Here is a 15353-nt window from a genome sequence, read left to right as displayed (position 1 = left end):
TGGTGATGTGGGTCATACAAAAGTGTACAGTACGGCTGAAATTATCAGTAGTGTCAATACAGCCCCTTACTAACCAAAAGTAACTATCAGAAATTGAGCTTCCTGATATATTTTAAAAGTGTTCAGAATGTTTCATAAAGCTTTACAAAACTTTCTTTAAAATAATCATGAAATGTAACAACCATGGCAAATTCTCAGTATTTAAGTCAACCTAATACATTAGCACCTTTATGAAATATCTTTAAAACCTCAGGATCTAGATTACATGCCTTTCCTATGTCCCTAAAGTTCTGTGGGGTAGAATGTAAATTTCACTGGAGTAAGGACTCTCTCTATAACCTTACTTACTTACTTAATTACTGTATCCTTACCTCTTAGAACAATACAGGACACATAGGAGGCCCTCAATAAATAATGGCTGAAGAGATGAACAGATGGTTGCTATTCTTTGGTATGCTCAGTATACTTTCTCCCTCCTCCTCCTACACTGCTCTGCTTCCCTCACAATGGAGGGGACCTTAATCTACTCTATATCTCTCTGAGGGAGGATGATTGTGGTCTAGTGATAAATACTTGTCCCCAGCTGAAACAATCAGAATTTCTCTCAGGAAATTCTGAAAATTGAGCAAGGATGCAGAAAAGAAAAAAGGTATCTAGAGCTGAGGTATTTGATGATAGCACTGCAGGAGAGGGTCCATGAGTTCCTACTTTGGAGATCTCAGGCTCCTTCATTCTTGTTCTTCCAAAGACTTGGCTGTTTCAACCCGTCTCCAAATTCTGTGAGTTAGCCTAGAATCATTCCAATTAATTCACTTTTGTCCCAAAATAAGTCACAGTTACTTTCAAACCAAAGAATCTAATCATGTAACCAAAGAAGAAGGTTAAAGTTTTCCCCACTGTCTTATTTTTATTTTTTTAAAAACAGTACCTTAAAATAATTTTAAAGTTAGTAATACCTTTAGTTTATTTATAAAATTTCATATTTGTATATTTTATTGCTGGGTAAGGGATTGCACCACACACTTTGCTCTTTCTCTTAACAAATCTGTCGTCACAGAAAGAATGAGAACTTCAGAGATTATACATTTTCCTTTTTTCCTTTCTACTGAGGAAAGGGAATTCCTATTCTATTTACCAGGAGTAAGAAATGATGTGTTGGTCGTCTTAAGCTCTTCTTATCCTACTATTTCAAATTCAGGTGTAAGGAATAGGAAAACCCATTTTGGCCTCAAGCCCAACCTGAAATCTCTAATCCAACTTTACCTTTATTAAGGCTGTTATTTTGATCCCATTTGGCTCAGTTCTTAGTGTTTTTATTAACCAACAAACCCTGGAACAAAAGAAGGGTAAGTGATAAGACCCAGATACCAAGCCTCATCTTGAAAATCCAATAACAAACCTAGATCAACAAAAGCAAAGAATCAAATGAGATTCTTTCATGAGTATACATCCAATAATAGGGTACCCCCAATAGGAAAAAGTTCAAAGAAAATGCAATAAGCTAACCCTCCTCCCTGTATACACAGAGTAATTATGTCCTTTGAATGGACCATGACATGACTACAGTGAAGATGTTAATGTAAGAGGAAGGAAATCATCTTTATATATATATATATATATATATATATATATATATATATATATATATATATATATATATATATATGTATGTCAGGGGAGAATGACTACAGGAAGCTTAAGAACAAAAATTGGTTAGAAAACAGGTTCTTTCTAGAAGTAAGAGTCAGTCATAAAACATAAAGAACTATAATTTATACTCTATCTGTTCCAAATGGAAAACTAAGGTGACTTATAGTAAGGTAATATACCAAAATCTAAAAAGAAATGAGAAATGACTTAAAGCTATGGGGAAAGAAGAAAGTCCTACTAGAAATCTTTGATACGAGCACCTGGGTGGCTCAGTCGGTTAAGCATCCGCTCCTGGTTTCAGCTCAGGTCATGATCTCATGGGCCGTGGGATTGAGCCCCACCTCGGACTCTGAGCTGACAGCACAGAGCCTGCCTGGGATTCTCTCTCCCTCTCTCTCTGCCTCTCTCTCTCTCTCTCTCTCAAAATAAATAAATAAACCTAAAAAAATAAAAATCTTTGACAAGGGACATTCAACCTTACACATCACTTTAAGTTATAAATGCTTTCTGAGAAGCGGACAGAAAAGGAAAATGGAGTTTAGTTCTTATGTTCTCCCCCCAACCCCAGTAAATTCTATTTCCTAGCATTGAATCCCCAAATGATTTGTCACATGGATCCTTATGTAAGGCAAATAAATTAACAGGAAAAAAGATATTCAAATGAAAAAGTAAACAAGATATTTTTCATTAAGCCATGTTTAATAATGAACCTCTAATAACTACCATGCCTTTTTGTATGATGGTAAATGAGTGCAAATGTCTTGATATAACTAAAATATAGACACATTATGTATAATTATATTACAGTAATTAGGTATACATTATAGTAATTCTACTTGATTTTGGTATGTAGTTTAGAAAATATGAAGAATGCATGGGTAATGCATTCCTTCAACATTCCCCAATACAAACTGCCTTAGTCTTGATACTGACAAGTACAAATGGTAATTATCTCAGAATTAAGCCATATGGACAAAACTGGAATGCAAATGCTTTCCAGAAATACTGAAATATTAGCAAATTTTATTAAAACATAGATAACTTTCAATTTTGAAAAGCAAAACAGCCTAGCTTGGATTCTTGCTCAGAGAACAACCATCCCATCTATAAAAGAAAGTAAATGATACCGGCTCTGCTATGTGGAGATAAAAATTTCCTCAAAGAGAAAATTTCAATCTCTCTCAATACGCTTAGAAGTAACCCAGTAAAAAAGCAGGAAATTCAATAAACTACAGAACAATTATTTCAGCATCTACAGTTCACAAAGAGAAGACTGATGTACCAACCACTATGCAAGACGTTTTACATGTTATAACATAGTTAGTTCTCACAAGTTTTGGAATGGTTAATATTAATTCCTGTTTTACAAATGACTTAATTATACTGAACTTCAATAAATTTCTCAAAGTCATATAGATAATAAGTGGCCAAAACAGAATGCAAATTTATGCCTGACTGTAATACCCAAATTTTCCCCAAGGGCAATCAACCACCTCAATCATACTTGGCCACCTCAACCATAAATTAATGTCAATGTACAGCTCTACTAAAGATCTAATTCATGTACTTTTAAGCAATCTTCTAGTAAATTAAATATAAGATATATCCAGAGAACTTAATGTTAGCTTAGAGCTTTGGCATGTTTAATTGCATAATAAAAACTCTGGCAAAAATCAATTTTAGCTCCAGTTTAGTTGATGTTATTCTTATGGTAATTAATTAGCTGTCCCAGAGGCTTCATAATAATTACAGAAAACCATGTTGTCATTACAAAGAAAGACACTTCTGGAGCACCTTGGTGGCTCAGTTGGCTGAGCGTCCAACACTTGATATTGGCTTGGCTCAGGTCATTATCTTGCAGTCATGAGATCCAGGCCCACATCAGGCCTCACCACTTGGAATTCTCACTCACCCTCTCTCTGCCCCTCTCCCTTCCCTACTCGCATGCACGCGAGTGGGCACACTTTCTCTCTCTCAAAATAAATAAACATTAAAGAAAAAACATTCCTCCTATTTTCAATGGTACGTCATGCACACACATGTGCATGCGTGTGCATGTGTATATATTATATACGTATGTTTGTGTGTATATATATGTATATACACATATATGTATACATACATATATACATATTTTAGTGGAGTTTAGCCAATTAAACATTTATTTATTTGGAGTTTATAAAGACAATTATACAGCTTAGTTCATATTAACTAAAGGGTGATGATAAAGTCTTATATCATTCTTAACTGACTTTTTAAGTGAGATGAAGCCATTTAAGTGATTAGTACAGAAATGCTAAAATCTATCTGTTCCACATGCAAACTTTTAGAGACTCAACCCTGTAATTTGGTAAGAAAGCTGGGCTGGAATTGTAAAGAAATTGTAAAAGATAAGAATAGTATTTAGTTAAAGAAACAGCATGCATTTTGTAAGATGTGATTAATTGTGAATTCTAAACAGATAATAGAAAAGTTTAGCAGGCATTGGGGCTTATTTTTCAAGACATAATTTAAACAATTCTAACTTAGAACCTTAAGATTACTGTTGATGAAAATAAAAAATAAAAATCAGTACGGATATTATAGACAGTTACAGGTGTTCCCCGCATCACACAAAGGTAAGAGTAATGACAAAATGTTTTACATACCTCCAACAAAAAGGTCAATTCCTCCAGCTTCTTTTATTTTTTTTTCAAAAGCATCACATTCTGCTTGTAAATCTGCAGCATTCCCATCAAGGATATGAGCATTATTTGGATCTATATCAATATGCTTAAAAAAGTTATTCCACATATAAGAATGGTAGCTTTCAGGATGATTTCTGGGAAGTCCTAAATTAAAAGTTAATATATAAAAATGTAAGTATTTCTAGGAATAAATCCAAAGTTTGCTTTTCTGATTAAGCCACAGATGCTATTTACAATATATAACTTTTCTACAACCGTATTCAATTTAAAGGCATTTTTATGTGGAATATATGCTCATTATATTCCAGACATTGTATTAACCACCTTACATGTATGTATCAGTTCAAATAATTTGTACAACATCTATGGAAATACTGTTATCATTCCTATTTTATAGATGAACATCAAAAGCACAGAAAAATTAAGTAAACTTTCCCAAGGTCACACAGCTCACAGAGAGGCTGGAATTCAAACACAGAAGTCTAGTTCACATGCATTTAATCACCATACTTCACTTCTCAAACACAGAAAATTTTACCAATGGAACTGATTTGTGTTAAGCTCCACAGAAATTAATCTGCCATACCTCTGAAATGTTGGTCTATGTTTCTAATCTATTCTTCCTGCATGCATACAAAGTATACTGAATCCTAACAGTTCTTTGACTATCACTTGGGCTACCATTAAAAATGTATTCTTGTGTTCCCTGTTAAGCAAGTTAACAATGAATCATAAAATCTTCACAGCCATAAATATAAATACATTTATATCTGAAAAATCTTTATTTTACTAATTACTTTTACATACATGGTACTCAATCCATCTCCACAAAACCAGTTTTAACTCTGCCTTAAGGAAAAAACAAAGAGGGGTGGGGGAGGCAACGCTGGGTGGCTCAGTGGGTTAAGCATCCGACTTCAGCTCAGGTCATGATCTCATGGTTCATGAGTTTCTCATGAGTTTCAGAGATTCCCTGCACTGGGATCTCTGCTGTCAGCACGGAGTCCGCTTTGGATCCTCTATCCCCCTCTCTCTGCACCTCCCCTGCTTGTACTCTCTCTCATAAATAAATAATAAAATATGAAAAAGAAAAAAAAAAGAGTAAGAACTGTGAAGGGACTGGCTCAAAGCTGCATGGCTGATGAGTGGCAGAGCCCAAGATGAATATAGATCTTCTGATTTCTAGTCCCATATTCCTTCTGCTATATCATGCTGGCATCACAAAAATACAGATTTTTTTTAATGTTTTTATTTATTTTTGAGAGAGAGACTGACTGAGCACAAGCAAGGGAGGGGCCGAGAGAGAGGGAGACACAGAATCAGAAGCAGGTTCCAGGCTCTGAGCTGTCAGCACAGAGCCTGACTTCAGGCTCATACTCACGAACTGTGAGATCATGACCTGAGCCGAAGCTGGATGCTTAACCGAATGGGCCACCCAGGCGCCTCCCCCCAAAATATAGATGTTTTTAATATAAACCCCCAACCTCACCAAAAGGCAGTACGTTATCTTCTAGAAATAGTCATATTACATTCAGAACATAAATTCAAATAATGTATTAATTCTCAAACTATATTCTTTTTATTTAACATATTCAAATAATATATTCAAATAACACAGCTTACCTACATATTCATCCATGTTAAAGGTCTTCACATATTTAAAAGAAAGGTCTCCATTCTTGTGATATTCTATTAGCTTTTTATAACATCCTAATGGTGTACTCCCTAAAACAGATAAAGATTCCATTTTCTAACTTAACATGAAAAATATATTTTTAAAATATTTATATTAACTTTATTCTGTTAATGATATTCTCTATTTCTAATTTACTAGGGAAACCATTATTCATTTAAATACATATTCAATTAACAAATATTTTTTGAATTATACACACATTTGCAAAGTACCTTAAGGCTTAGTAAAGTAGAATTTGCTAAAGAAAACTAGAAATCTGTCAAAAGAAATTATAGTTTGGAAAATGATTCTACAGTTGTTGAATATTTGGAAATAATGGATACTCCAAGATTAGAAACTTCTAGGAAGCATATGTGAATTAAAAGAAAAATAAGCACCCACCTTTTGAGAAAAAGCTTTTTTAGAGAAGGATTTGTAGCATGAATGATATATAAATAGGTCAAGTTGACCATTTAATGAAATCAAAAGGGAAACCAGAGCTAAATTTAAGTATTGCCTCCACTTTCAAAATAGACTCAGAACTTGGCAAGGACTCATTGAGGAACCTTAGCCTTTATGATTTTAACTGGAGGTTCTGTGTCTTATTTTGTGTTATCTTCAGCATGTATTAGCTAAAATGTATAAAGTAAAATGACTTCTGGGAAATGGGATCTTGGCTTTGGATACTTCATCTGAGTCTTGATTTTATTGTTTTATAAATGTGATTCTTTTACAGGTTTTATAAAATTGAAATCAGTTTGATAGTGCTACATGACATGGACAATAAAGAAAAATAAATTAAGCCACTTGAAGACAGCCTCTGTTTTTAAAATTGCTGTATTTTTTCATTTTAACTGCAAATTGGAAGGGTAGGTTGACTGCATCCTTAACAAGTGACCTGGCCCTCCCAATCCTAGTGAGCATAAGTGGGAGAAGGGCAGAGAGAGAGAAAGATACAGAATCTGAAACAGGCTCCAGGTTCTGAGCTGTCAGCACAGAGCCTGACGTGGGGCTCAAACTCACTAACCATGAGATCATGACTTGAGCCTAAGTTGAACGTTTAACTGACTAAGCCACCCAAACACCCCTTAGCTATACTGGTATTTTTACACATCAGCTCATGTAAATCACACAACCTTGGGAAATTGGCATGATCTTTCCCATTTTGAGGACTGAAGAATTGGGTCAAAAAGATTAAGGAATTTGCCAAATATCACATGGCAGTGAAGCCAGAGGTTCAAGAGATTCTGTCTGGTTCCAAGGCTCACATAGTTTTCATTACTTAATATACTAGCAACATGAGTGAAAGTAAAGCCAGCAAGTTCAGGTCTATTCTTTGAACTATAAGCAGTCTAATTATCCTATCATGATTCAGAGTAAGAGAATCAGGGAATAAGTTTGAGAGGCAGGAAGCATGCAGGCCCTTACATGTGAAGCTTGTTAAGATCACATCAATAAATACCAAGTAGATATTCCCCAGAAACTGTGCTTTGTGGAGGGAGAATTACAATACTGCTGTCTGCAATTACAGAAATGTATACTCAGGGCTGCCAGGTGGCTCAGCTGGTCAAGCGTCTGACTTCAGCTCGGGTCACGATCTCATGGTTTGTGAGTTTGAGCCCTGCATCAGTGTCTATTCTAACAATGCAGAGCCTGCTTTGGATTCTCTCTCTCCAGTCTCTCTCTGCCCCTACCCCACTCATACCCTCTCTTTCAAAAAAAAAAAAAGAAAAGAAAAGAAAAAAAGAAATGTATATTCAAACTTCAAAAGCAAGGAGGAGAAGAGAGCATGATTAACATTGACAATGGTCAACAAAGGAGGAAAGTGAAAAACATCCACAAAGGTTTTCCAAAATACTCCTTGGCAAGTGCACTACTAGGCAGTTAGACTATCTAAAACTAAAGAAAAGTTGTAGATCTAAACACACAAAAGCATGTTTAGGACTGCTTGCATTTATGACTTTGAAGATTTCCTGCCCCCAAGCTAAAATTACTGTTTAGTTATACACTGTATTTAAAACAGAATAATCAAAGCAACTAGCCTGAGTGTAGCCCTGGTTTGCAGTAAGCAAACAGATACAGAGGCCATATTCAACCACTGGGGCTCATGTATCAAAAATGTGGGTGCTGAGGGGGCCAGTCTGGTGTGTACAATTTTTACAAACCCTCCTTTGCCTGGACCAAAGACAAAAAGCAAAATAACAAATGAATGAGCTAAACAATACCTTTCATGAAAATTATACAAATGGAAAAAATTATGATTGTAGCTTTTATGTAGTTAGCACATATGGGGGAAGGAGCAGAAGGAAAAAACTACTGTTTTAAATAAGACACACTTATGGGAACCTTAAATTCACATAGTATTAAAGTACACAAAGGAGTGGAACGAGCACCACCTTATCTGTGCCTCAAACAGCATTATCAGCTATTAATAGCCTCATCTTTCTTAAAGGTAAGGAAACCAAAGATCAGGGGTGAGGAATATATGCCTTGCAGTCACCAAGAAAGTAGCAGCTCTGATTCCAGGTCCAATACCCTTTGCTGTGGATGTCAACAATATCAAATTAAGTGAGATCATGAGATCAATAATACTACTTGGTTAATTTTTAAGAAAAACCTTAATAGTGAACTAAATACAATAAAACATGAAATTAATACTTAATGTTTACTGTCATGAAAACATATCAGTCTTCAATTTTTCACTCTTAATACTTCTATAATAAAAAGAAAATACACACAGAAATAGTAAAGGGCTAATAAGATAGTAAGAGCATATGAGGCAGAGAAGATGAAATGAAGAGACAATAGTACATACTTTTGGTACCTCTTAATGATTATTGAAAAGACTAATTCTACTAATTATATGAATAGGAAAAGCAATATTCCTCAAAAGCCATACAATAACTAGGAATAAACCTAACCAAAGTGGTAAAAGATCTATACATTGAAAACTATAGAAAGCTTATAAAAGAAACTGGAAAGGACACAAAGAAATGGAAAAACATTCCATGCTCTTGGATCACAAGAATATTGTTAAAATGTCAAAACTACCCAAAGCAATCTACACATTCAATGCAATCAAAGTAAAAACAGCATTCTTCACAGAGCTACAACAAACAATCCTAAAATTTGTATGGAACTACAAAAGACCCTGAATAGCCAAAGTAATTTTGAAAAAGAAAACCAAAGCAGGAAGCATCACAATCCCAGACTTTAACCTCTATTACAAAGCTGTAATCATTAAGACAGTATGGTGCTGGCACAAACACAGACACAGATAAATGGAATAAAATAGGGAGACCAGACATGGACCCACAAATATACGGCCAACTAATTTTTGACAAAGCAAGAAAGAGTATCCAATGGAAAAAAAAAAACAGTGTCTTTAGCAAAAGGTGCTCAGAGAACTGGACACTGACATGCAGAAGAATGAAGCTGGACCACTTTCTTACACCATACACAAAAATAAACCAAAATGGATGATAGACCTGTGAGACAGGAAACCATCAAACTCCTAGAGGAGAAAACAGGCAAAAACCTCATTCAACATCGGCCACAGCAACTTCTTACTAGACATGTCTCCAGACGCAAGGGGAATACAAGCAAAAATGAACTATTGGGACCTCATTAAGACAAAAAGCTTCTGTACAACAAAGGAAACAATCAGCAAAACCAAAAGGCAACTGACAGAGAGGGAGAAGACATTTGCAAATGACATATCACATAAAGGATTAGTATCCAAAATCTATAAAGAACTTACCAAACTCAACACCCTAAAAAACAAATAATCCAGTCAAGAAATGGGCAGAAGACATGAGTTGACACTTTGCTAAGGACATCCAGATGGCAAACAGACACATGAAAAGATGCTCAACATTACTTATCATCAGGGAAATACAAATCAAAACCACAGTGAGAAATCATTTCATACCTGTCAGAATGTCTAAAATTAACAACGCAGGAAACAACAGATGTTGGCAAGGAAGGGAACCTCTTGCACTGTTGTTGGTGGGAACGCAAACTGGTGCGACCACGGTGGAAAATAGTGTAGAGGTTCCTTAAAAAATTAAAACTAGAACTACCCTAAGACCCAGCAATTGCACTACTAGGAATTTATCCAAAGGATACAAAAATGCTGACTTGAAGGGGCATATACTCCTCCATGTTTATAGCGGTGCTATCAACTACAGCCAAATTATGGAAAGAGCCCAAATATCCATCAACTGATGAATGGATACACTAATGGACAAATATCCATCAACTGATGAATGGAATACTACTTGGCGATGAAAACAAATGAAATCTTGCCCATGCAACAATGTGAATGGGTCAGGAGGGTATTATGCTAAATGAAATAAGTCGGTCAGAGAAAGACTAATATGTTTTCACTCATATGTGAAATTTGAGAAACTTCAGAGATGAACATAGGGGAACGGAAGGGAAAATAAGATAAAAACAGAGAGGGAAGCAAACCATAAGAGACCCTTGAAAACAGAGAACAAACTGAGGGTTGATGGGTAACGGGCATTAAGGAGGACACTCTTCAGGATGAGTACTGGGTGTCATATTTAAGAGATCAATCACTACCTGAAGCCAAGACTACATGTATGTACGTATGTTAACTAACTTGAGAATTAAAAAAAAAAAAATCCCTAAAAACAAAAGACTACTAGAAAAAGGTACAAAAAATACTATGACCATCACTTAAGTTAGGATATTTCCTTTTGCATTTTGGAGATGCAAGTGATGTACAATTTTAATACAAGAAATTCCCTTTTGCATTTTAGAGTGGTAAGTGATATACAATTTTCATACAAGAAACAATAATGAAACATAGATACTAGATAGATATACACATTTCTGGCTGTATACACTAACATGTTCAATCAGTGATATGGCAAGAAATAAAGGGGAAACATATTTTACTAAAGGAAACCCTTCAATCCCATGACCTTCAGTATCTAAAATGGAAAAAATGCTGTATTACCTGTTGGTAAACCCAGTGTAAAATATCTGTCCTGTCCAGGTTTGAACTGAATGATGCGATTACAGATGTATTTGGCTGCCCATTCACTAGCCAAGTCATAGTTATCAAGAATTACGAGCCTCATTATGGTGATGAACAGTTTCCAGGACAAGTAGTTCTAACCTGAGAAAATTCCATTGTAGAACACTTTAAGTAATTTGCAGATATTCAAACAGAAATGTAATATACTAATGACTTTAAGAACATTACTTAAGACATGCGTGTATATATATATATATATATATATATATATACAATATGTACTTTTAAAATAGCAGTAATAGCTGCTCTCTTTTGAACAGACATTGGTTCTGGGCAGTGGGCTAGGTAATTTAAATGCATACAACAATCTTCTAAAGTAAATATTTACAACACCCAGTTTTAGATGAGAAGAAGGGCTCACACAATTTAACTGAGGTCACATAGATACTAAATGACAAAGAATTCATATCAAGGCAAATTTAAGTCTTTGTAAGATAGCATAGCACACTGTCCTGACAGATATTATATAAAGCAACATGAAACAAACCTAAAGGCAAACAAAGCAGTTCTCGTTTTTTAAAGGCAAGTTAATGTTAATAATGATTACTCAGCAACCTTTAGGTTACTTACTAAAATCCAGAACTTTCTCTGTAAATACCATAATAACCAAACCTCTCTGTGTTAAATGTTTTTATAAAAATTATGCCTGCACTTCTTAAAAATTTCTTTCAATATAGAAAGGTACAAGAGGAAGAAAAAAATCAACCCAAATCTTAACTCAGAAATAAAAAACTATTATTATTACGTATATAACATTCCAGATGTCTTTTAATGCATACATATAAATAGAATGTATAGAAATAATTTTTAATAATGAGATCATAATAGACATGCCATTTTTAATAAAAAGCATAACATGTTATTCTTTCTGAATTTAAACAAAAGAAAAAGTGAACTAAAACTGCTGATCTCTGAAGAAAAAAGAAATTCTTCATAAAAAGCAATTTTAGTTCCTTAAAACAAAAAAAGCAATTTTAGTTCCTTAGAGAGTACTCTAAGGTTAAGACAAAATACTGCACAAATATTAAAGATCAGAGTCATTTAAAAACTATGATTCCACTTCAGACAATGTAGACTGACCTACTACCATGAGAGATATGAAAATTGTACTCTTACACTTCCTCACAACCCCTGATTTCTGTAAAATGTATTATTTTTACATCGACAAGATTTGTAATATTTACACTGTGTTCTATAACCATAGTTTCCAGAATTTAATTCTTAGTTTCATATTTAAATGGATCTGTCACCCACACCAATCCTTTTACAAATGGCTTCAGCAATCCTGAGTTCCCATACACTTCCCATACGATAATAAATCAAATTCCTGAAATTAATGGGAATAGGAGGTGAATATACAATATACAATTCATATGAAAATACAATTCATATGAATATACAACTCATATACAGTGAATATATGAAATCTGAATGAAATTCTTGAGAACAAAATGATTCAGAATTCTGGAATAGTAACAAGAAATTATGATCACTCTGGTATAGAATTCTGGCACAGTAACAAGAGACAAATAGCATTTACAGACAATAATGTACACAGTAAGTCATAAATTCACTTCAACAAATGGACTCCGCCTGTATTTAAATTCATTAATGATCTAATGCTAGAAACAATTTCAAAGTTACACCAAGAATCAGAAATATTTTCTGGCCATAAAGAGGTATACTTACTTCTAACAAGTATGACCATCAAGAGATACACTTACTTCTAATAATATTCAGCATACTCATTATTCATAAAAAGGAAAAAAAAAACTGTAAGGTACGGAGGGAGGGCATTAGAGCTTTCCAAGTGTTTTCTGTCTTCTGGGAATACGATCTCTTTTTCTCAGTTCAACATACTTGTGAGGGCCTATTAAACACCAACCACCAAGTTCTGTAGTCACAAAAATGATTAAGATACGGGCCCTATTATTAAAGGGCTTGGATCACTGAATAGTCTCTGAGACAGAAATTATCATCCTCTTTTCTCAGATACAGAAAACTGCAACTCAGAAATTTATTGCTGAAGTTACAAAGCTATTAATGGTAGAGGGTCTTTCTGACGGAAAGATCCATGCTCCAGATGTGCTATGTAAGAATCACTTAGGATGCTCCTTAAAGATCTAGATTTCCCAGGCTCCTCTCCCTGGACACAGTGTTTCAACAGATGTGAAATGAGACCAAGGGAATCTGCACTTTTAGAAATCTCACAGGTTGCTTATTAAAATCAGGCTAAATTTCAAAAAAAAAAAAAAAAAAACACCACAGGAATCGACCTCATTAAAAGAAGTTCTTAAGTCTCTTAGATCGGGTACAGGCAAGTTTTGTTTGTTTTAAACTCCTCAGACAGCTCCGAGTTCATTACAAAAGTCTCAAATAAAACCTCCCAAGCAGAGGAAATCAGAATGTTTTTGCCACATTAATGCAGATTTAAAAATGTGTTTTTGCCAGTTTTTGACAATCCTCATCAATCCAAACTGCTGTGGCTCTGGGCAATTCTCCGACATCAAATCCAGATAACACGCAAAAAATGACAAGGCACCCCCCTCCATTCCCTCATTTTCCTCTGGTGCTGATTCATTCTGAATGTGCATTAATTAACTTGGAGACTGGGCAGCTGAATACAAATCTCAGAACTTCAGAGCTGGATGGGAACTTCCACACGACTTAGGCTGCACAGTTAGTCTAGAATCTACACTAGCATCTAAATTTACAAAATCCCTGCTCTGTGCTTGTTTCCTACAACCTGACCTGAAAAGGTCGCTGAAGTGCAGGACGCGGAAGCCGCATCCCTGATGGGGGAGAAGCAGCAGAGAAGGCTGAGGTCCCTGCCCGGAAGGCCAGGGCTGCAAACCCACCTCAACTGCATGGCTGCTGGGCCCTATCTGTCCGCAAACTATAAGGAATACAAATGAGGGTGGCTGTTACTGATTTTTAACAAGTGTCAGGAGAAAGCCGCCAGAGAAACAAAGATAGGAAGCCCCTCCCGGAGGCCCAATTTCGGAGAGCACCAACAGCCTCGGTCCACCCTCCGCCCCGCCTCAACGCTCCCGGGACCCCAATCAGCCGGGCCGCGCGTCCCCGTCTCGGCACAAATCCCACTCGGGGGAGCAACGACCCACCCGGTCCCCCCCACCCCCACGCCCCGACTCCCCTTCTTGCCTCCCCCCCCGCCCCGACTCACCTGTCTGCCCACCCACCCGCACTTCCGACGTTGGAACAGCGGAAACAACCAACACCCAGCAACCCTGAGCGACCCCAAACGGCTAGAGTAGCGCGAAGCCCAAAGACCCGGATGTAACCCAAGGCGCTGAAGGAACGGCAGCGCAGCTTGAGGGTGCTGCGCATGCGCGTGCCTCTAGTTCTCTAGGGATGAGCTGTGCTGAGGTCCTGACGAATTCCGTGAGGCAGGAGCCCCATCCTACTTGGGACTCTCCGGTTCCTGGGCCATCACCTTGCCGCTATTCTTTTTATCAACTCTCAGAGGTTGAATTGAGGTAGATTATTGGGTTTATGAAACTTAGTATGTAGGTCTGCAGTGCTCATACATAAGCATTACTTAAGTTGTCGCTTATAATGGCAATATGAATTCATCTCTAAGCTATTGAATGTTTACTGTGCACGCACAGCTAAGAGCCTTTTATCAATAAGCTCATCAAAGTTAAGTTTGTTACATGTTGCAGAAAAGCGAAGCATATACCTTGGGAAGCCTTGGAGTGGCTCAATAGGAATAAGCTGTAGGACACTGTAGGGCAGAATTCTTCCTCTACCCTTCACAGTCTTTCAGCTAGCTGGCTTAAGAATTCAATTTTTGTGACAAAGAATAACAGGAGGAAAAATAAAAGTTTTATTACCCATGCACAGAAATTGGGACCCAAAGAAATGACCAAGTCAGGCAGTTTTTATACATTTTAGACAAACAATAAAATTGTCAGGAATTTACAGAATAAGGAAAACAGGTGTTTGGGAGCTTACTAAGGGGCTGAGGTAGTAGATTGGTCAAAATGTAACAAGGATTATTTCTGCAGCTTTCTCTACTTTAAAGTCCCTATCTTTGGGGATAAAGGTGTCTTTTTATTTCTTAGTACAGGGAGGAGTATGGCAGAGTGGTTTCCTGCTTTGGGGGTGATACACGAGGGTCTCAGTATCCTTGCACTATATTTTTCCCCAAGTAGCTTCAATTCAAAATAATTAATATACCATTGTGGTACATTTCCAGGCGGCTTGTCCTGGGCTGCTACAAGACTGTAATAGGATACGGACTTGTGCTGAA

The 15353-nt window shown here is 36.2% G+C and overlaps 1 protein-coding gene across 1 annotated transcript in view; it reads right to left on the bottom strand.

Annotated features, from left to right (window-relative positions):
* Positions 1–14419, bottom strand: part of GNPDA2 (glucosamine-6-phosphate deaminase 2) — a 28719-nt gene extending 14300 nt beyond the window's left edge. The window contains exons 1-4 of the mRNA XM_003985411.5: positions 14265–14419; positions 11000–11161; positions 5961–6062; positions 4299–4481 (exon numbers count right to left, since the gene is read on the bottom strand). Of these exons, the coding sequence (XP_003985460.1) occupies positions 4299–4481; positions 5961–6062; positions 11000–11123 (409 nt within the window). The 5' untranslated portion in view covers positions 11124–11161; positions 14265–14419. The remainder of the gene's footprint in view (positions 1–4298; positions 4482–5960; positions 6063–10999; positions 11162–14264) is intronic.
* Between the last annotated feature and the right edge of the window lie 934 nt (positions 14420–15353).

Source organism: Felis catus, chromosome B1, assembly GCF_018350175.1.
Source record: "Felis catus isolate Fca126 chromosome B1, F.catus_Fca126_mat1.0, whole genome shotgun sequence".
In the NCBI taxonomy this organism is placed as follows: Eukaryota; Metazoa; Chordata; class Mammalia; order Carnivora; family Felidae; genus Felis; species Felis catus.
Note: the sequence above shows the minus strand (reverse complement) of the source record. Positions and strands in the feature narration are given on the sequence as shown.